Below are 21785 nucleotides of genomic sequence, written 5' to 3'. Positions count from 1 at the left end.
AAGGTTTAAAAAGTACTCTGACACAGACATAGACGTACACACACACACACACACACACACACACACACACACACACACACATATCGATACATACACACATAATGTATGTTTGTCCGACGCACACATTGCAGTTTTTTGCATCCTCAAAGACTAAAAATGAAATGCACATTTATGTGAAGAACAATTTAAGTTGGACATACATTTTTGCACTTTACAAAGCACAAGCCTCAAGAGTCTCAGCTGCTATCTCCTGTCTTTGGCACACCATGGCATTCTTTGTTTGGTCAAAACTCATGCTTTTGGGGAGGTGGGGGAAGTTCTCCAAAATTTCCACTGCCATCTTAGACATCAAACAGAACAATGTAACTGAATGTCTTACAATCAATATTGATAGGGATATACAGTATGTATCGTACCTAATCTGATCATTGTCATTTTATGGTAAAAAAAGGCTTTACCTGCATCACCATCACCCCAAAGCTGAAACTGTCCTTATGGGTGGTGTGGTTTATTTGTACGCCTGTCCACTTTATTTAGACCCAGTCAGTATCCCCATGGCATGTTTTCCTCATTTTGAAGTATTGCTTTTTTAATCCAAAAAAAGTCATTGCACTTTTATTCACTCTTCTGTGCAAACACAGCAAGATTATCTATGCTGTGTCATATAACAATAATATACATAATTTACTTGCACACCACAGCTCATTCAACAAAAAAAATAAATATTTTATTATTTATTATTATCAGAATCACGATCTGACATGAAATAGAAGACTACGCCAGCATTAAAGACTTGAATCACAGCCTCAGTATGATACTGCCAGAAAAATAGATTGAAATTGTTTAATCACTCTGTTGCTTACATGAACTGTGGCAAGACAAAGTCTGTGACCCTGTGTGAATTTAATTAATTTTGCATTCTAATACAATCCAATTGTGGGTCCTTTGAATTGCTCAAGTGAACCAAATTGTTATAATATCACATTGCAGTTGTAAAAGAACTAACATTTGTGGTGGGATGTGTTATGAACAGTGCACAAAAAGTACATTGACATAACAATGTAGAAATGTATTGGATGATATGTGCAATACAACAGGCTGCAATGCATTTCAAATGGAGCTCGGCTTCATCAAGCTGCAGGGGATGGACATCAACAGGTGATGAGCTTGACAGCTTCACAGCGACAAGGAAAGTTGATCAGGTTTCAACCTTATGCAAATGAGCAGCGCTCGGCGACAGCCAATAGGGAAGATATACTCTCAATGGCATTGATACTTAGAACAGATCCCCATACAACAACAACTGTAATATAACAGGTATTGTGGGAGTCTCTGCCCACAGGTAAAGGGTTTAGGGAGGGAGACAGGGTCTCTCTTTCCGTGGTTTGCCAACATGGCGAGAGTTTTTAATATATTGTGAACAAAAGGCTTGCTGGCCACAAGTATAAATAATGATAATAATAATGATGATGATGATGATGATGATGATGATTTTGGGCGCAGGAGGAATGCCATTCTGCTTCCAGGCTCCTGGTCGGCTGACGAGCCTGTGTGCCAATCCCCTCTACAAGACGTTGGTTGGACCTACCAGCACTGCCTGGGCGCTGATTAGGCCGAGGCAGCTTGGCGGCTGCGGGAAAGGGAATTGCGCTGTCGTCTGCAGCTGGTGCTTAACCATGCCCCTTGGTTTGCCACAGGTACATTAGAAACCATTCATCTGCAGTAGCCTTTGGCGCTGAAGTTCACGAAGTCCCTGCTGAATAAGCAGCCGTTGTTGATTGAGGGTGGTCACCTGCTGGCGCAAATGTCATTGGCGGTATTGAGCATGCCCACTTGATCTTTGTATAATGCCAGCTGATCGAGGTGAGCCTTAGCTTTGAGGCGGGCCCTTAGTAACTGGAGCCGGCGTTGTTTCCTGATGCATGTTTCCCATAGGCAGAAGACCTGCTGTGAGCGGTTAGTGAGGAGGATCTGGAACGATCCCAGTTTTTCCTCTGGTAGTCACGCACCGCCACCCAGTCACCTGGTCATGTAGTGGTGCTTCTAGTGGGACAGGTAGGGTCGCATTGACATTAGCACATAGACTTAAACACTTGGGTGAGACATACATTATGACAACATTGTTTGGTCTCGGTCCACGATTGTAAAAGTGGGGCACGTGGAATAATTCTGTGATTCCCAAACACTTATGTTAAATAGCCGACTACAGTCTCAGTTCCAAAGTAAATGTATGCACCCTAGTGTAACAACAGAATTATATTATCACAATGTTGAATATGTAGGGGGTAATGTCCATAAAATGCTGCCCTCTGTTCTGTGGTCTCCATGCTTGGCGGCCGGGGGCTGACCAGGGGACTGATGGGGGTGCGGAGCTGCCCGGCATGGCGGAGGCGCATGACACTCTGCTACGTGGATCAGCGCTTGGGACTTGCAGTAGGGTGGGGCATGGGTGGGCATGTGGGTCCCGCCGGCTTGCCTGTGGTTTGGGCGGGTGTCGGTCTGTCAGCGTAGGGCCTGGCTCCAGGCCTGCGGTCCATGCCTGGCGCCCAGGTTCTGTGCCTACAGCTGCACTTTGGGGTGGGTCGTAAGTGTGTCCCCCGGGGGTGAGGGATCTACTCGTGCTCCATGGGAGTGGGTTATGTGGGGCCGGGCGTGGGGTTTGGTCTGCTCTGGTCTTCTCTGGCTGGAGGGTAGAGTGCTTGGGCTTTCCTGCAGCCGTGGGGTGTCTATGCAGCTACAGGGGTGGGGGTTTTCCGCTGCTTGGAGGTGCCATGACATAATACCAACCTCATACACCAGAACCTATTGGGATGAGTCCTGTTCACTCACTGGTGGACACCTCACACCCACTCACACACTCAAACACCACCAATACCTGCTTTGAACACACCCCAGCACCCTCCTGGTTGCATTCCTCTCCTTTCCTCCCTCATTTACTGCCATAACTATGACAGGAAGAGACAACGTGCCCAACTGCTGTTCCAGTTTTCCTGGACCTGATTAACTGTGTTTTTCAATACATGTTGTCGTCCAACGTTTATGTTTTCTGTGAAAATGTTGTTTGGTTCTATGTTTGAACATCTCACCCGTGGTGAATCTCCTCCTCTTGGCGTAGTGATTAGTTGTTTATACACCCAAACATGGTAAAATAGTTCTCCAAAGAGGGGGATTGTGGCTCTGTATAACAAAAAACTGTGCTCTTGTCATCCTATTGGTCGTCCACAGGGTTATTGCAGCAGTTCTTGATGATTTAAGAACTAATCAAGAGTTGCATTGCAGTTGCAGGTTAAACTCCATTGCAGACTAACTCGGTCCTCGATGCAATAGCATACAAATACTCTATGTTGTTTGGCTAGCATGCTGACAACACTGGTTATAAAAAAAAAAAAAAATCATGTCAATTATCATCAAACAATATTTTAACCATGACAGGGAGTCAGCTCGATAAAGTCCATCATGAGGTGTTTTAAAGGAGCACTTGGAACAGAACGCAGAAAACTGGCAGTAGAAACGTCCCTTCCTGCATTGTTCCAAGCACCATTGATATCTTTACTTGATTCTCTAACTATCCCAAACAAGCAAAGCAATGAAAAACTAGCAGGGGAGATACGGATTCCCCCTGCAGATCACACAGTACCAAGTGGCTCTGCCACTCCAAACTTTGGCTTGCCACAACTATAGTTCAGTGTTGAATACCTGTGAGTAGAGGAAAAGACAACATTAGTGAGGAATCCCGTGTCCTCATCTGAAAAGGAAACAACCATTATTAGACAAGAGCAATATCAGGTACGGTGGCTTTGTTGGCTGCCTTGGCTCCAACCTTTCCTATAGAGATGGGGTCAAGTACATTAATGTAAATAACACAAATAGCAAGACCAGAAAGGGAGGGTTCCGACATCAAAACATTAAATGGATGTCCTGTATTTCTTATTAATCAGCCACACCACACACACAAGAAACACAAAAACAACCGGTTTTTGAAAAAAAATTGACAAACACTGTTTTATACAAAAACAGATGACGGACAGTCAGAAAAAACGAAAATCCTCCTAAAAGTTGTACTCATGAGTCTAAATCATTGTAAGTTTTACTTTTCAAGAGCTTCAGTAGCAAGATCTGGGCAGGGCAAAGCCACAACTGCTATCTCTGCCAAGCAGTCATGTGAATCTCCATAAGACGGCGCTAAATGTAGCTGGAGTAGGAGCAGTGCACCACCTCAAAATGACATGAGCGAAGTGAAACATGCACATGTTGATGATGGAGAGATGTTGCTGGAGAGAAATGAGCCGATTTGCTCCGTGGCAAGATAAAGACTTCAGCATGTAATCAACCCAGTAATCCCGGCACCAAGTTTCAATTCAAAATCAGTTAAAATAAATTTCCATAATGTGGCAGAAAAACACATTGCCAGAGGCTCCACATAACTTCAACAATAAGTTAAGCAACTAGAAAGGGTAAGGAAAAAAAATATGATTCACATACTAAAATATTTTAACATTAAGCGTTCAATACTTTATTCCAAATTTATTTATGTATTTTTTAGTTATTCCCTTAAAGTTACAACTTCTAAAAAAAATGAAAATAAAATAATGTGTTAGCTTTGAACTGCTAGTCTTACCTCTTGGCCTCTAGGGAATATTAAACTATAAATCACACATCATCCTGCAGTCTGATTAGAGAAATATGTATAGGCCGTTTGGCATTTCCAATCAAGTTAACAGCTTTACTCAAAAAAACCCCAAATAGGACAATAACATAGCCAGCATTCAAGTCTGACCATCTAAAACCCTAGAAGGGCTGTTATTAACATAGTAAACACAATCAAAGAAGCAATCACATTTGTCTATAATCCGTGTTTAATCCTGTTTCTACTTAATGATTTTAATTTACTAACTATTAAAACCATTTCCTAAAATTTTTAAAAATATTTAATTTAAATTCGCCAATACTCTTACTTCAATGTAGTTTTTCTTCAAGGACATTGAATAATCTGTGTGTTATCAGGATAGACAGATTGATAAGACAATGGCTGCAAACACACACAAGCAACCTTCCGGGATCACAAATATATAATTTCCAGCAGGACTTGAGGCAATCCCACAAATCCCAGTTGGGGCAGAAAAACATTCAAATTGGAGTCACACTTCTTGTTCATTGGTGGAGAGGAGAAGCAGAAGTCGATGTTTGCATTTCATTTAACATAACAGAACTTTGTTCGCTGAAAATGTCTGAAGTCATTCAGCCTGATGTTGGCCAAACTGGATCTCTGTACACAAGTTCTTCACAGACCTTTTCGGCAATGCAGGAGTGGAGTGTCTCCCAGCAGAATATCAGGTCAATATAAATTTCCTTTGGGCCTCGGTGAAGCCCCTGGGCGCTTAATGTGCTTGCTGCAGACATTGTCAGAAGATGAAAGAAGAGGTCTACCATAGTAGCGGGCAGTGTCATAAAGGAAACACTGTAGGGTTTACTGACAACAATGTCTCAAGGTGATATCACATTAATCATTAACTCAACTTCTGAACATTGCTTCAATAATTAGGTAAATTTAGGAGGATGTCACATTTAAATAAGAACTAATCAAAATGATTCTGGTTCTACAGGGCACTTAATATCTGGCAATAATTTTAATGATGGAGCTCAATATGAGGTGTACAGCGAAATTAAATCATGGTCTTTACATTTATATGCTTGCATGCATTTCATCTCACAATAATTCAAATTGAGCCTATTAAATAATTGTATTTGCAAATAGCAATAATTTACAAGGACCTTTGAATGCTGGCCATGTTCAGGTCTTACTCAATTGTAGAGCAATTCTCTTTGGTTAACCCTGGTGTCAATCCTTCAGGTCTTCCCAATCAGATGCAGTCACATCTACACGGGTCAAAATTCAAACTTCAATCCAGTGGATTCCTGTTTAAATGCATAAAACTGCAGAAATAAAACACTGAACAGACGGGTTGGTTGATATTCATCGATACACAACTACAACATAAATTGATTCACAAGATATTTTCAAATGTAAACTTTGGAATGCCCAAATTAACAACCATTGAAACAGCCAATGTATTTCACATTTGTTTTAGTGTTTAAATCTTTAGTACGTGAACGCACACATTCCATCACCTCTCCAGTGTACAAAACAAAACAAATCCCTTTTTGTTAACCTACTTGCTATGTTTTACATTGTATATTGACAGCTACCTTATTCAATGACAAGTCGAGATTACTTCTAGAGTAAAAAATGAAAATAATGCTGTTCGATCATACTCAAACAATAACCAGCCTTCCCGAAAAAAGTAACCGGTAAGGATTTGAACACACAAACACTACTGTAAATCATACCAAAAATGACAATTCACTCATGCAATATTACTATTTAATGTATAGTGTCTAATCTTTATTGTTTACTTTTTTATCATATCCTTTAATTCAGAATTCAATTTACCAACGCTCAGGATAATCCCTTTTTAGGAGGTTATTACACATGGAGAGGGAGACATGCGCAAATTGTATGTCACCTATAGCAGTGTTTCTGAAATGGGGTACTGAAGGGGGTACTCCGAAAATTTTAAAAAAGTTAAAAAATATTGACAATGTTTTTTCTTAGAGGGGGTGTACTACTAATAAGAGTTTGGGAACCACTGGTCTATAGGAAGAGCTGGCCCTGTGAGGTGCAGCAGGCTGCACTCCTTGCAAACAGTGCCACAACACATGGACGGCCTCAAAACCATGGCCGCTAAGATAGTTTTCTGTATTCATATTTGGAAATGTATTATTTGTCGCTAATTGAATAATGGATATGGTAAGCATTTAAAGTGTCAAAGATTTCTTTTAATCTTTTTTCAAAGACCTGCAACATTTAGATATTGATACTTTCAGGGGGTCTCAAGTGTCAATCAAGGGCTCTGAGACCCCCCCCCCCCCTAGACCAACATATTTCACACAGTGGCTGTTCATGCCATTAATTCCTGTTTTGGTGGATCATTCCTACAATCCACCCTTGGGTTATTTTTCACCTTTTTTATTTTTTTTTATTAATATTGCTTCCTGTCTCTTTCCAAATTAAAAATTTGTCTGCATATTTTAATTTTGAAAATGCTTTTGACCAATAAAATGTTGAAGTGCTGCTGAAAACAATCGGAACAGTCAAGCGTTGAAGGAGCAACACATACCACTATTCCCCATTATATTTTTTACTTTTGTATCCATTCCATGTTCCTTCATTCCATGTTCCTTCAAGTCACGACAGAAAAGCTATTGAACTTAATGTATAAAATCATATATAAAGACAGGAACTTTAATTCTGAAATTGAAAGGCTGTGCAACAAGTAGTGTAGGTCCTAGTGCTATATAGACCTATTTTTGGTGTCTTAAGTGACATAGCCGAAGCTATTGAACTTTAAAATGTATAAAATCATATATAAAATTTACTATTACTGGTTTGATGAATATCGTTCAGGGTGAAGACAAGTATGAAAGAAAAACACTAAATGTTGCAATAAAACAATTTGATAGCACTGAATCGCTGATATAAATATCCAGTTTAATAATTTAATTACATCCCGGGTTAACTTCCGTGCTTCCGTACGGAGACAACATTGGCTTACAGAGACATCTGAAAAGGAGTACATATGTCTAGTTTGTTTCTCAAAAAACAGGTCACTTTTATTGTCATCGTTGAATGAAATCCGTACAGTGGCCCCCTTTTCCCCACTCATAGTAGAAACACATTATTCTATCCGGCCTTCGGGTACAAGGAGAACGGGCCGGCTCCTCGGTAGAAGGCCATCCGGAGCCCTCGTAAGCGTCTCATTTGCATTTTTAGAAATTTGCGGTTACTGCTATTAAATAAAAACAACAAATCTTCACCTAGCGACTTATTATTTCATCTCGGTGAACCGGCGGCCACCAAAGCCTCCCCAATCTCAAAACCGGTCCCAACTATTAAATCCTCAGCATCTGGAGCTACGCCTGGACCAGAGTCTAAAAGACAGAATTGGGTAGAATCTACAATAATAATAATAATAAAAAACAAAACAAAAAAAAAACAAAACCAAAACTCTCGGTTGTTCAGCTCAAGCCCAAACAGGAGGGGTTAGGTGGATTATGATCTACCCATGCAGGTGAGGAGCAGGAGCGGAGGCCTGGACGACAACATGGAACAAACAGTAGCCCTAAGTAGTACAGTAGCCCTGATGCATCATCAGTAGTTTCACCGCCGCAGGGCTTGAGGAACTCCCACCAGTTTGGAGAGAAGAAAGGGAGGGAAGGGGAGAGAGAGAGAGAGAGAGAGAACGAGAAAGGGAAAAAAGCCGCTCTCGTCACACTACATTTGCTGCGTGGAGTTGCCGTTCCAGGTGTTGTTGTCGTCCTCGCTGTCCTCCTGTGTCCTTAGCCGGTAGATTTTGCCATCTTTCTTAAAGTCCTCCGGCCGCTTCTCCAGAGTGCGCTTGCGCAGGGGTTCTCTGAATGGAGGGAAGAGGGGAAAGAGCGGACCAAAAGAAAATGAGACCCATACAAGAACATAACCGGTTGGTTTTTGATTGCTATAGTAGCAAAAAAGAACAGTCGTATGATAAGAAAGATGACGAGAGGATTCAATTCTAGGTCTGATGTCTTACTTTTATACTTACCATCATCTTCTAGTTCAATGTAACGGACCTCATACTTTCACATGGGATTTTGTGTGTGGACACAATATACATAACTAAGATAAAAACCTTTAGTAATAACATAGTAAATGTATATCTACTCATCCATGGTTCTCCATACCTGTATTATTGTTTACATATTCATTCATTCTGTACAGCAGGGGTCCCCACGCTTTTTTGGCTTGCGAGCTACTTTTAAAATGACCGGGTCAAAATGATCTAGTTGCATTAAAAAAATGCTAAATATATTTATTTATATGTATATACTGAGTAAACTTCATATATACAATAAACACTACTCACAAAAAGTTAGGGATATTCGGGTTTCGGGTGAAATTTCAGGATGAACCTAAAATGCAGTATAATCATTACAGGTGAACTTAATTTGACCTTCTCTAAACTTTTGAATGCCCAGTCCAACGGTTCAGTGTTTCAGTACTTTTTGCACAACTTGCTGTTCTCTAACAAGGAGCTGAACGACAAAATTCACAACAGGTGTTTGATCCATGAATCGACCAATACATTTCTTGGTTCAATTAGAATTGGTATTTAAAGTCCTCTTCATCATGCTGTTCACATTTTGACATCATGAGACCAAGACGACACCTAACAATTGATCAACAGTACCTCGCCATTGCGAGGCTTCAAACAGGATGTTCTCAGAGGGAAGTGGCCACTGAGCTTAGAGTGTCACAGAGTGTCATCAGCAGGTTGCAACAGAGATACAGAGACTGGATGAGTCACAGAAAGGCATAGAAGTGGACGTCCTTTGGCCACATCCCACCCTGATGAGCGCTTCATTGTGAACAGTGCCCTGCGGAACCGGATGATGAATGCCACTCAACTCCAGCCACATTTAAGTGAGTTGAGAGGCACCCAAGTGTCACGTCAGACCATTCAAAACCGTTTCCATCAGCGTGGTCTGCGTGCTAGACGACCTGCAAGGATACCTGACCACCCACCAGGCACAGGCATCATGGTCTTGCACGGGCCAGGGAGCATTGACGCTGGACGAGGGACCAGTGGCCTCAGTGCTGTTCTCTGATGAAAGTTGATTCACGTTGAGCAGAAATGATGGCCACCAACGATGTTGGAGACGTCAAGGAGAGCGCTATACATCAGCCACTGTTGTCACCAGACGAGCCTTTGCTGGTGGTGGTGTTACAGTGTGGGCAGGTGTGTCTAGTCAATACAGAACTGCCCTACACTTTGTGAATGGTACAGTGACAAGCCCATACTACCTGAATAACATCATTAATCCAGTCATTGTGCCCCTGCATGAACAACACAGGCCTCATTTCATCTTCATGGACGACAATGCTCCAGCTCATGGAGGTGGCATCATTAGGGAACGGCTGCTGGAGACTGGGGCACCTCAAATGGAGTGGCCTGCACTTTCTCCAGACCTGAATCCCATAGAAAACCTATGGGATGAGCTGAGTCGCTGTGTAGAGGCTCGTAACTCTGTACCCCAGAACCTCAATGACCTGAGGGCCGCCCTTCAAGAAGAGTGGGGGCCAGGCCTCAGCAGACAATAAGTCGACTTGTGAACAGCATGAGACGTCGCTGTCAAGCTGTAATTGATGCTCAAGGGCACATGACAAGTTATTGAGACATTTACATTTTTTGTTGTGGTAAACCCACCACTGTCGTTGGCTTTTGTTTCAAGAAATTGTTTGAGATGAGGAAATCACCATTGCATGCTTCTACTTAAATGCCCTACTTTCATGATATAATATCACTGTCGGGTGAACTTTTTACATTTTCCATAAATTTCACCCGAGAGCCAAATATCCCTAACTTTTTGTGAGTAGTGTATGTTGGCGTACCTTGCATCCCTGCATGAACCCTTACGGCACAATAGCATTAAATACATTTATGGTCACTACCATACTCTGATGACTTGCACTGAATGGAGCTGGCCAGGGTTGCATAGTCTGGAGAGTAGCTACTGGTAGCCAGCCTCAAGCAGGCTTCCAAATGATCATCCGTCATGGTGGAACGCTATTTCGACTCAATGATCTTCATGTGGGAAAAGGCTGACTCACATAAATAAGAAGAGCTGAATAATGCAGTCAAGGAGGTAGCACATTTCCTCATGTTTGGGTAATTTTCCTCTGTGAGTAAGTTCCAAAACGGTCCATGAGCCCTGGACTTGAGCTGAATGTCAGCCTGTAGTGTCAACATCTCATCCTCCACTGCAGACCAGTTCAGGTGAAACAGTGTTGCAATTTTTGATGCGAGTGAATCAACCTCAATGTCTTCCCTAAATGGGTAGCACATAAATGTAGCGATTGGCTTGAGTAAAGCACCTTGAAACCGTTTGTCAAAGTCTGACAGACACTTTTCAATCTGCTCTGTGTAGCGTGCACTGTCGGGGCGCTCCTCGCACCCCTCCCTGCCTTCCCTTCCCTTGGGTCTCCAGCTTTGATGCAAGGTTTTGAAAGTTCCCCAAATCATGGCGCTGCAGCTTTGAGGACAGAAGTTGCACTACTGAACTGAACTGATCATGTTGACCACAGTTTTGTCTTTTCCTTGCAGATTTTTTATTATTTTTTTTTTTTGAATGGCGTGCGATCTACCCGCACTACCATCACGATCTACCGGTTGATCGCGATCGACGTATCGGGCACCCCTGCTGTACAGAATATCCCATCCACTTATCTATATATATGAAAATATACTTTGGCCAAATCAACACATTCTGATTCTAGAAACTAGTACGTTAGAAGCGGCCGGAAAGGAAATCTTAGACTATTTCCAAACAAACGTGTCTGTAATCTCCTACGACCCATTTGCCGCTGGCTGAGGGCCAGGCCAAGGCTGGTGGAAACTCGGATGGGCCGCTTACCTCTTTGGTTCGCTAGCGGAGGCCGACGCCTGGCTAGGGAAGGAGCTGGGCCGCTGGCCGGCATCTCTGGGCACTTGGGGCGGGCTGGCAAAGAGAAAGCCGCTCAGGAACCTCCAGACGGCCAGCAGGGGGTAGAGGATGGTGCCCAGCATGGCCCAGATGCTGCCCTCAGACGACTGGACCACCGAGTTGGCGGGCCGGCTCTGCTGCTGCAGTGGGGGCATGGAGAGTGTCCCAGATGACAAATTTTAAATAGGAGAGAGATACTTTATACATCCCAGAGGGAAATGTTGGTGTCACAGCTGCTCACATAAAAGATAGGCAATAATAATGAGTATGAATAAAAATAAATAACCAATGGAAATAAATCAGAAAATCTCTCTCTCTCATATAGCAGAAACCAGAAATGCATCCACTCACAGGGAGGAGCACGACGGAGGCACTGGGCGCTAGCTCCAGCTCGAGCAGGGTCTTGTTCAGGTCGTCGCCCGTGAACTCGCGTCGAGGGAACATGGTGGCCAGGGAGAAGTTACCATAGCGGTTTCCCACTTCCTGGGAGAAGACCAATATTTTAAGAGTTCAGACACGGTGGTTCTAACACACTGGAAGTATCTTAACACACCTTAAAAAAAACCCCATTAATAGCTCCCTGCATATTACGACAAATTGAAAGCAACTAATCCCCGCTTCAGAAGAGAGCACTAGAAACCTCCAAGTCAATAAGTAAATATTAAGACCAATTTCACACAGATGACTTCTTAAGATTTCTTGAGTTTTGGTGGAATTATTCTAACTGGTTGGGAAAGTTTAGGAAAGCAACTGGGATTTTGTCATTTTTCTGGAGACATCCTTATCATCCCTCTGTACCACTATGTAATCAGGGCTGTGGCATTCTAACCTGAACGGCAAACTGCCGGGCCTCCTGCAGTCTGCTCTCTGAGGGAAACTGGTTGGTGAAGGAGGAACCGTCGGGAAGGCGGAACTGGATCCTGGCTATGGCGCTGAGGAGGGGGGGGGGCATATATAGCACAACAGCGTTACGGTGGTTCTTACTTCTGCCAGATGAGTCCTCAAAAGAAGACTGGCAGCAAACTTCATCTCAGGTTTAGCGACAACTGGTTGGGGTCATGGACATTCACCTAATGTTGGTCAGTTTTATAAAGAGTACCAATTTATTTGTGCACTCTAATGAATTCTATGGGGAATGTGACTACAATATACACAATGGCTAATCCACTGTGGGGTGTGCGTACCCCCTCTCCCGGGTAGAGGCCTCCTTCCGGGCCTCTTGCTCCGCCTGCCTGGCCTGTAGTGCCGCCTGCTTGGCCGCCTGCACCTCCTCCTGGTTCTTGGCGTAGCGGGCCGCTCTGTCGGCTCGGTCCTGCGGGAATCAGACAAGGAAAGGGAGCAGCGGTCACTGAGCACTCACTTCATCGGACAAAAAAGATAAATAAAAAGGAATAATTACAGCCCTCAACACCCATCTCGACCACCAGAGGGTGCTATAGAGACAGCGGGTGAGCACTGCAGTTACCAAGGCGATCTGCTGCTTGACGCGGTCCCGGGCGGCCTTCTCCTCGGCCTTTTCCCGATTCCTCTCCTCCAGGATGCGCTTGGCCTTATCATCCTCCTGCTTCTTCTTGAAGTCCAGCATGTCCTTCCCAAGCTTCCTCCGCTCCATCTCCTTCTTGATCTCATTCTGAATCAAGAGCCCGACAGGAGGGAGCGGCCTTTTATTTCCCCACACAAACTGTTCCCCAAGACCTAAAACGAGGAACTTGAAGGAGCGACTGTGTACCCGTAAGGGAAACGACAGTGAAGTTAGGTTTCCATACCTCTTCCTCTCCTTTCTTCTTCTGTTCTCGTCTCTCCTCCAGCTTCTTTGTCAGCCTGAACAACAGAAAGTACACATGAGCTGATAGTTTTGTGTTATAATCTTTTATAGAGGCATATTGTGGTGAGCGCTGGCATGTGGCCAAATGATTTGGCTTCAGACGTGTTGCCTTTGGGGAGACAAACATGTGAGGGTGTGTGCGTCTCCCCACCTGTCCACCTTGTTGTCGAGGTTTTCCTCGGACTGGGAGGCGTCGTCCGACGATGTGCTCCTGTCCCTATCCTCCCCGGAGGGCGCGGCTGCCGAAAGGCTGCCTTCATCTGCCTGGCTCGAGGGGGATTCTGGGGAGAAGAGAACGGGGAGGACACCGCTTTGTTTTGCCAGTTTACAAGATACAGAAGGACTTCTGTGTCACAAATATTAATGATGCTATGATGCTTTCCAAAACGGTTTACACAACACAAATAACGTATTATGTATTTGTGGACCTCTTAATAGAAATTTGTGGAGTGTAGTATTTATCTTTTCCCATTTGTATTTACTGTGACGGACTTCCAACCATAGGAGTGGGGGAAAAAAAAACAACATTGAGAAAATGAAAAGCAAAAAGTGCACATAAGTTTCATTTCATTATGATTAATTGTAGATATATTACACATATTGAAGTTTTTTATATGTTATTCATCATAGATTAGCAGTTTCAAACAGTTCAGTGGTAGTCTGAATGACTTAGTAAGGCTGTCAAATAATTAATCGCAATTCTTACATTTACCTAAATTTGACCTTGAGAACGCTTTTTTCCATTTCAAAAGAAGTGTACTGAGTAAGGCATACTATGATCTGATTACTGAGAACAGAAACACAACATCAAATCTTTATTAAAATGCACTTACCTTTCAATGTGCTGGCCGCTGCAGCCTCTGTGGTCACGAGTGGAGTATGAGGAGCTTCTGGAGGGGCGGAGACTGGTGGGGCTGGCTCTGTTGACACGCTGAGAGACGGGCTGGCCTCCATGGGAACCACCGGCTGCGGTGATACCGCTGCTACGCAGCCGCTCATCTGCTGAGCGTGCATCTGCCAGGAGGAGGCAGGAAGAATGAGAGCAGGTCGCACGCTGTACGTACGACGCGGCGAGCGGAATGTTCCAGCCGCCCACTTACCTCTCGGACTTTGTAGATTCTTTTCATGAGATCCTCTGCCGACACGCTGCCAGCTACGACCTCCAGGGGAATGCCATTCTCCCCGATGAAGAAGCTGGACGGTATGCACACCACAGGGTCTTTCGAACCGGCTGGTTAAGGGAAAACCTTGACCGCCACTGAAAGACCGCTGCGCAGATGGGCTTGTCTTTTTGGCCGACTTGCCAAGATTGAAGTTATAAACGATCGCAGTCGTCGCACTTTAGCTGTTACATTTTTTTGTGCTGCGATAGGCATCTGGGAGCCATCTAGTTCTTTGATGTTATTGGCGACATAAACGCAGCACTCTATCAAAGCCAAAAGCAGGAAAGAAAATCAATGATAATCAATAACCACATGCAATATCACAACATCGCAGAAAGAATCTCCACAGGTCTGGTGAGTGCACAAAAGGATACAAATCTGAGAGAACTGCACACATGTCTCACTGCAAAGGAGATTACACAGCCAGGTTAATTCAGGAACTCTGTTCAGTAGCATACGCACTTTAGACATTCAATTTATTTTAATGTCTTTTGGGCATTTGTGGCATTTATTCGACAGGTCAGTAGTCAGACTCAAGGTCATACCTTGGACAGACCTTTTTTTTCCTTCAATCCATGGTACTCTGTAAACCTCCTTCCCCAAAACATGATATAAAATGACCAGGTTGTTATGATGTGAATGAATCAGCAATGTCATTAAGTTATAAAGCCTGAGAATGATTAAAACTGTAATTTACAGTCAAAATGTAATTTGGCTAAATTATTATTTGAGCCCATTTATTGTATAAATGTTCACCGAAGTCAGTCTGTGTGAGACAGGAAAAACAATTGCCAATGACGTTGTGACACAATAAATGACTAGCTAGGATACAGTAAGGAGTATGGTTATGTATGGTTGAAGGAGATAGAATTAAGCATACATAGCAGGGACAATGGAAAAACCTAGGCACCCAAGATGGGATAGCATCTACTCGCATGACAACATTAACATAATGTTGGCTCTATACATATTGTATAAGTGAGACTGTAGTTTAATAAGTGAGACTGTAGTTTAATGTGGTGCATTAAAACATTAAACACATCACTGATGCGTACACCTGTCTTACATCAGCATAAAGGGGCAGATCAAGTCACTCATCTGTAAATGGCCACCGACTGTACACTCATTTTACAGCCTCGTGGCAAGTAAAGTCCCCGAAGCAATAAAGTCGTGTCACACGCCCCCTTGTCACCCAAACATCCGTACCTCTTAGCATCCACTTTTATTGCCACGCAGCAGCGCCGAGCGGCGTCGGAGACTCTGTCGTCCTCCCAGCTGGACATCAACTGGGCAGACTGCTCATCTTCGCCTTGGAGGTGTGAGAATGTTTCCCAGTGATGAGTCATGTATCACATCCCACGACATAAACTCCTCCACTTACAGAGCTGGACATTCATTTGTTTTCTTAATACATGACTGCATCCCTGTGAAGGCTTTACAGAGTAGGATTAAAAAGTCACAGCCACATCATGCATAGCGATGAGGGATTGTGAAATTAGTTACCAGGGACATTTCTGTGTCTGACTAATGCAGAGTTAAGTTTCAGCCACTGGGACTCCCATTGCACTAAACACAAATAAACCAATCAGAACCAATAAACCACACCAAGATAAACAACTGCCACATGGTTCTGGGGCCAATAGTACTTCTGTCAAACTGGGGCGCTGTCACCTGGAGGAGAAACTGCTGAGTAACTCTAGGGCAGACACTATCATAACATTGTAGTTGTCATACAAATTGCTATTATCAACTGAATTATCTTTCGATGGCACTATGACGAAGACATAACATCAAACTGTAATAACACATGTCTACCTATTGAAGAAGAGAGATTTATTAGCTAGATCGTTCATCTCCGTCAACCCAACAGATAAAAATGTACCCAATTCACATGCTATTGGGACGTTTGTAACAGTGGCAAAAAAAATGACCGCGACGGTTCGACAGTGGAGAATCCAACGATTCCACAAACAGATCGCGATCCAGCGGGTATGTGTTATTTGACAGCTCTGCGTGACTATCCTCGTTATGGTTGACATTTTCAACTATAACAGGGACGGCACGTCGTCATGCGATTTTTCCACATTAACGCCTTTGTCACATTTCAAATATCCATGTGGTTATAATAGGAACTGGAACATTTCCGTGGTTTATCGGCGTAACCGTGGTCACATGCTAGTTACAGTAGCGGGCTAACGGCTAACTCCGTGTATATGTACGGTCAAGGGGCTAGCCAGAAGCTAACTAGCTCTCCGCTGACTATGAAACATAAAGGGACAACGTACCTGTAATGACAACGACAAAGATGAAGCTCTGTTGTTTGGCGGAGGTGATGGCGGCAGGTATTGAGCCCTCGAACCAACGCATATTGGTAGAGTGTGTCGTCCGTGTTTGTGACGCCGCTGACCAGTTGCATCAATCAGTCAGGTTGTTAGCACGGCTAGCCCCAAGCCACACACAGTTATGGTGAAGCTAATGCTGCGTTCCATTAGAGGTAGGAACTCGGTAATTCCTGCTCCGTGGTTCTCCCCTCCCGGCTCCGTGCGCTCCGTTGCCTCTCGTCGGAAGGCCACGCGGTTAAATGAGGTGAATGTGCGTTTGGTAGCAAATCGTGCAGCTGAAAAACGTATGTGAACATAAACTATAAGAACAGAGGGGTAAAGTAGCACGTTTTCCCAATAAAACCCATGCAAAGGGAACTTTTTTTCTTTCTTTATTTTTATTTTTTTACCGTTAACGGTGGGTGCGTTGTGGCTGTGACGTGGGATCTGTCATCTCGGTGTAACTGGGGCCAGAGAGATCCCTTCCATCAGTCCGACTTTGAATTCCGCCTTAATTGGCAATTAATTTGCGCGTTTACACGTTGTAAGTCTGTTTTGTCCGATTTCCAACTTCACTGGAATGCAGCATCATAGAGTATAGCTCAACTCACTTCCGGTCTGGCATTCTGCGATAAAAGCCTCTAGTACAGTACAGTACAGTACAGTACAGTACAGTGCAGTGCAGTACAGTGCAGTACAGTACAGTGCAGTGCTGTACAGTACACTGCAGTGCAGTACAGTGCAGTACAGTGCAGTACAGTGCAGTGCAGTACAGTGCCGTACAGTACAGTGCAGTGCAGTGCAGTACAGTGCCGTACAGTACAGTGCAGTACAGTGCAGTGCAGTGCAGTACAGTACAGTGCAGTGCAGTGCAGTGCAGTGCAGTGCAGTGCAGTACAGTGCAGTACAGTGCAGTGCAGTACAGTGCCGTACAGTACAGTGCAGTGCGGTGCAGTGCAGTACGGTGCCGTACAGTACAGTGCAGTGCAGTGCAGTACAGTGCAGTGCCGTACAGTACAGTGCCATACAGTACAGTACAGTGCAGTGCAGTACAGTGCAGTACAGTACATGTACAGTACTACAATATCATGTATTTTTACATGTGATAGTGTGATAGCGTCACCTCTATTTTAGTGTAAAGCTGTGAATAGAAAAACATATAAAACACAACATCCAAAAACTTGCATGAATACCTTGTGACTAATTCAAATGATAAATACAAAAAAAACGAAATCATAAGAAATTCAAATGAAATCAGTTTTTTTTATTTTATAGAGCACTTTAAAATAGCAAAACAAAACTTTGCTCCAAAGTGCATTAAAAAAGACACAGTTAACAATTGAAATTCATAGTTTAAAGTATATTTAGTCCAATATAAAAAAAAAAAAATTGGGGGGGGGTTCTAAAAGTTGACAAAAGTTTATATTCAAAATGTCCTTATTCATTTTGTAAATACAGTCGATTAATTAATTATAATAAGAATTATTATAATTATATATATATGAATATATATTTATATTCATATAAAATACATAATTAAAAATGACTCATGATTTAATAACATTTCAAATTCTAATAGTAGTAGTAATTGCTGCTCAAATCGTACTTTTACTTTCAAGGCTAAAATTGTTCAAACAAAATTGTCGTCAGCATTTTGCCATCATTCACAGAAGTATTATTTTATTGACATTGGGATTTGAACTTCAGAGGTGTGTTTCTAAGATTGCCGTTATTTAAAAATATTAATAACAATACTTATACTTAATATAGGCGCAGACAGCAATACGCAGGGTAGTCGGCCCTTCCTTAAAGTTCAATGGAGGAGTGTGCTTTGGCTCTCTGTTCCAGTGTTTTGTGACTGCAGGAGTTCATTTGTTCTGGCCTGGTTACGGTGTAATTCTATGATCGGGCGGTGTTTGTAGCTGTGAGTTGCTTTCCTACGCTGCAACTAACGGCAGTTATCATTCTGAAGTATGGCTGCATGATTAAGGATAAAATGATAATCACGATTATTTTATTCGATATTGGGAACACAATTATTTATCATGATTGTTCATCCATTTTTGGGGACATATTTTTTTTTATGGCACTTTTCAATCAACAGAAAAGTGCCTTTACAATAATAATGTATTTTGTAAACATAAAAATAAACAAACTCAAATGTAAAAATCTTTCAATCAAAATGTATCTTCCTTCACATGAATTCAGTCTCCTTAAGGCTATTACATCCAAAAAGAAGGTCAGTTACATTACACCTGCGGGTGTAATTTAGACCTATTTTTACGATGCATTCTGAGTACATGAAACGCATCATGAACTCCCACAGTTTATACAGTGGGGCAAAAAAGTATTTAGTCAGCCACCAATTGTGCAAGTTCTCCCACTTAAAAAGATGAGAGAGGCCTGTTATTTTCATCATAGGTAAACCTCAACTATGAGAGGCAAAATGAGAAAAAAAAATTCAGAAAATCACATTGTCTGATTTTTAAAGAATGTATTTGCAAATTATGGTGGAAAATAAGTATTTGGTCTTTAACAAAAGTTCATCTCAATACTTTGTTATATACCCTTTGTTTGCAATGACAGAGGTCAAACGTTTTCTGTAAGTCTTCACAAGGTTTTCAAACACTGTTGCTGGTATTTTGGCCCATTCCTCCATGCAGATCTCCTCTAGAGCAGTGATGTTTTGGGGCTGTCGCTGGGCAACACAGACCTTCAACTCCCTCCAAAGATTTTCTATGGGGTTGAGATCTGGAGACTGGCTAGGCCACTCCAAGACCTTGAAATGCTTCTAACGAAGCCACTCCTTTGTTGCCCAGGCGGTGTGTTTGGGATCATTGTCACGCTGAAAGACCCAGCCACGTTTCATCTTCAATGCCCTTGCTGATGGAAGGAGGTTTTAACTCAATATCTCACGATACATGGCCCCATTCATTCTTTCCTTTACATGGATCAGTCGTCCTGGTCCCTTTGCAGAAAAACAGCCCCAAAGCATGATGTTTCCACCCCCATGCTTCACAGTAGGTATGGTGTTCTTTGGATGCAACTCAGCTTTCTTTCTCCTCCAAACACGACAAGTTGAGTTTTTACCAAAAAGTTATATTTTGGTTTCATCTGACCATATGACATTCTCCCAATCCTCTTCTGGATCATCCAAATGCTCTCTAGCAAACTTCAGACGGGCCTGGACATGTACTGGCTTAAGCAGGGGGACACGTCTGGCACTGCAGGATTTGAGTCCCTGGCGGCGTAGTGTGTTACTGATGGTAGCCTTTGATACTTTGGTCCCAGCTCTCTGCAGGTCATTCACTTGGTCCCCCCGTGTGGTTCTGGGATGTTTGCTCACCCTTCTTGTGATCATTTTGACCCCACGGGGTGAGATCTTGCGTGGAGCCCCAGATTGAGGGAGATTATCAGTGGTCTTGTATGTCTTCCATTTTCTAAAAATTGCTCCCACAGTTGATTTCTTCACAACAAGCTGCTTACCTATTGCAGATTCAGTCTTCCCAGCCTGGTGCAGGTCTACAATTTTGTTTCTGTTGTCCTTTGACAGCTCTTTGGTCTTGGCCATAGTGGAGTTTGGAGTGTGACTGTTTGAGGTTGTGGACAGGTGTCTTTTATACTGATAACGAGTTCAAACAGGTGCCATTAATACAGGTAAGGAGTGGAGGACAGAGGAGCCTCTTAAAGAAAAAGTTACAGGTGTGAAAGCCAGAAATCTTGCTTGTTTGTAGGTGACCAAATACTTATTTTACCGAGGAATTTACCAATGAATTCATTAAAAATCCTACAATGTGATTTCCTGGATTCTTTCCCCCCGTTCTGTCTCTCATAGTGGAAGTGAACCTATGATGAAAATTACAGGCCTCTCTCATCTTTTTAAGTGGGAGAACTTGCACAATTGGTGGCTGACTAAATACTTTTTTGCCCCACTGTATGTTACAACTTCCTCGAATCCTCGGAAGTGAGGAGGAAAACAACGCCTAACACAGGGTTAGTTGTGAACAGAATGCCATTATTTACAAAAATAGCGAAAGAGATAAAATATCACTCAAACAGCCCGTCGACAGACGCTTAGTTTGTAACCACTACAGAGCGATGGAGTCTACACTATGCAGCTTGCAGGATGCAAATGGACGTTTGGAGCCACAACCTGTGCACATATAAGGAATGAGATGATGATGTCACAAAGCATCTTACTCAACAAACTGATCTCTCTCCACTACCCGACCAAAGGTTTTAGAACCGTGGCGTATCGGTGACGCACAAATGTTCTGCTACTTCCAAATATAATTGTTTTTTCACTAATTCCTGCTTTAAATGTAGATCTATATGGATGAAACATGAACCATGAGATGCCTGAGACGTCCTGGTTGTAACGAGGCCTCAACTGTGTCCCTGGCTCCAACGGTTGTCGTGTTCCAGACACTTTTAGCCCGAAAAATGACAAAGAGAATAATAATAACAATACGAACAATAACAACAATAGCTTCTGTGGGCTGGACCCCTAATAATAATAATAATAATAATAATAATAATAATAATAATAATAGCTGCAGGCAGCAATGCATGGGGTCCAGGTTAGTGGCATTGCTCATGCATTACAGTTTTCCGAGATTGCATGAAATGCAGCGTCACTCCCTATCGAGCCGAATTACATTTTCCGAGTTACCTGCTCCCTCTCATCCAGACCTGCCGCAGATCCCCCTGCGCCTCTTAGCGTCTCTGCCCAAGCCCTGCGGGTTGGACCCCTAATAATGAACAAATGTGAATTACTTTAGCTTACAATCAGACAGTAGACATGCATTTATTTTCACTATGGGCAGCCATTTAAGAATGTCTATTTCTAATAAACAAACAACATAAGTCTTTTTATTTAATGTATCCTATGAACTTTAT

At 42.9% G+C, this 21785-nt stretch overlaps 1 protein-coding gene across 1 annotated transcript; it reads right to left on the bottom strand.

Moving 5' to 3' along the window:
• Positions 1 to 7528: 7528 nt before the first annotated feature.
• ubxn4 (UBX domain protein 4) lies at positions 7529 to 17007 on the bottom strand. The gene is made up of 13 exons (XM_080019588.1): positions 16851 to 17007; positions 15772 to 15874; positions 14940 to 14968; positions 14503 to 14621; positions 14236 to 14416; positions 13554 to 13683; positions 13344 to 13398; positions 13043 to 13207; positions 12762 to 12889; positions 12407 to 12509; positions 11929 to 12060; positions 11509 to 11717; positions 7529 to 8471 (listed from the first exon to the last, which is right to left on the bottom strand). The coding sequence occupies exons 1-13, from the start codon at positions 16930 to 16932 to the stop codon at positions 8333 to 8335; spliced, it is 1575 nt and encodes a 524-aa protein (XP_079875714.1). The 5' UTR covers positions 16933 to 17007; the 3' UTR covers positions 7529 to 8332.
• Positions 17008 to 21785: the final 4778 nt, after the last annotated feature.

This window comes from Zeus faber (assembly GCF_960531495.2).
Source record: "Zeus faber genome assembly, chromosome: 18".
In the NCBI taxonomy this organism is placed as follows: domain Eukaryota; kingdom Metazoa; phylum Chordata; class Actinopteri; order Zeiformes; family Zeidae; genus Zeus; species Zeus faber.
This window is presented reverse-complemented; position numbering and strand designations above follow the sequence as displayed.

Coding starts and splice junctions, on each gene's coding strand:
- ubxn4 (XM_080019588.1), bottom strand. CDS start 16,932: ATGCGTTGGTTCGAGGGCTCAATACCTGCCGCCATCACCTCCGCCAAA. Junction 14,417..14,502: donor GAATCTACAAAGTCCGAGAG/GTAAGTGGGCGG, acceptor TCCTCCTGGCAG/ATGCACGCTCAGCAGATGAG. Junction 12,510..12,761: donor GCCTCTACCCGGGAGAGGGG/GTACGCACACCC, acceptor CCCCCTCCTCAG/CGCCATAGCCAGGATCCAGT.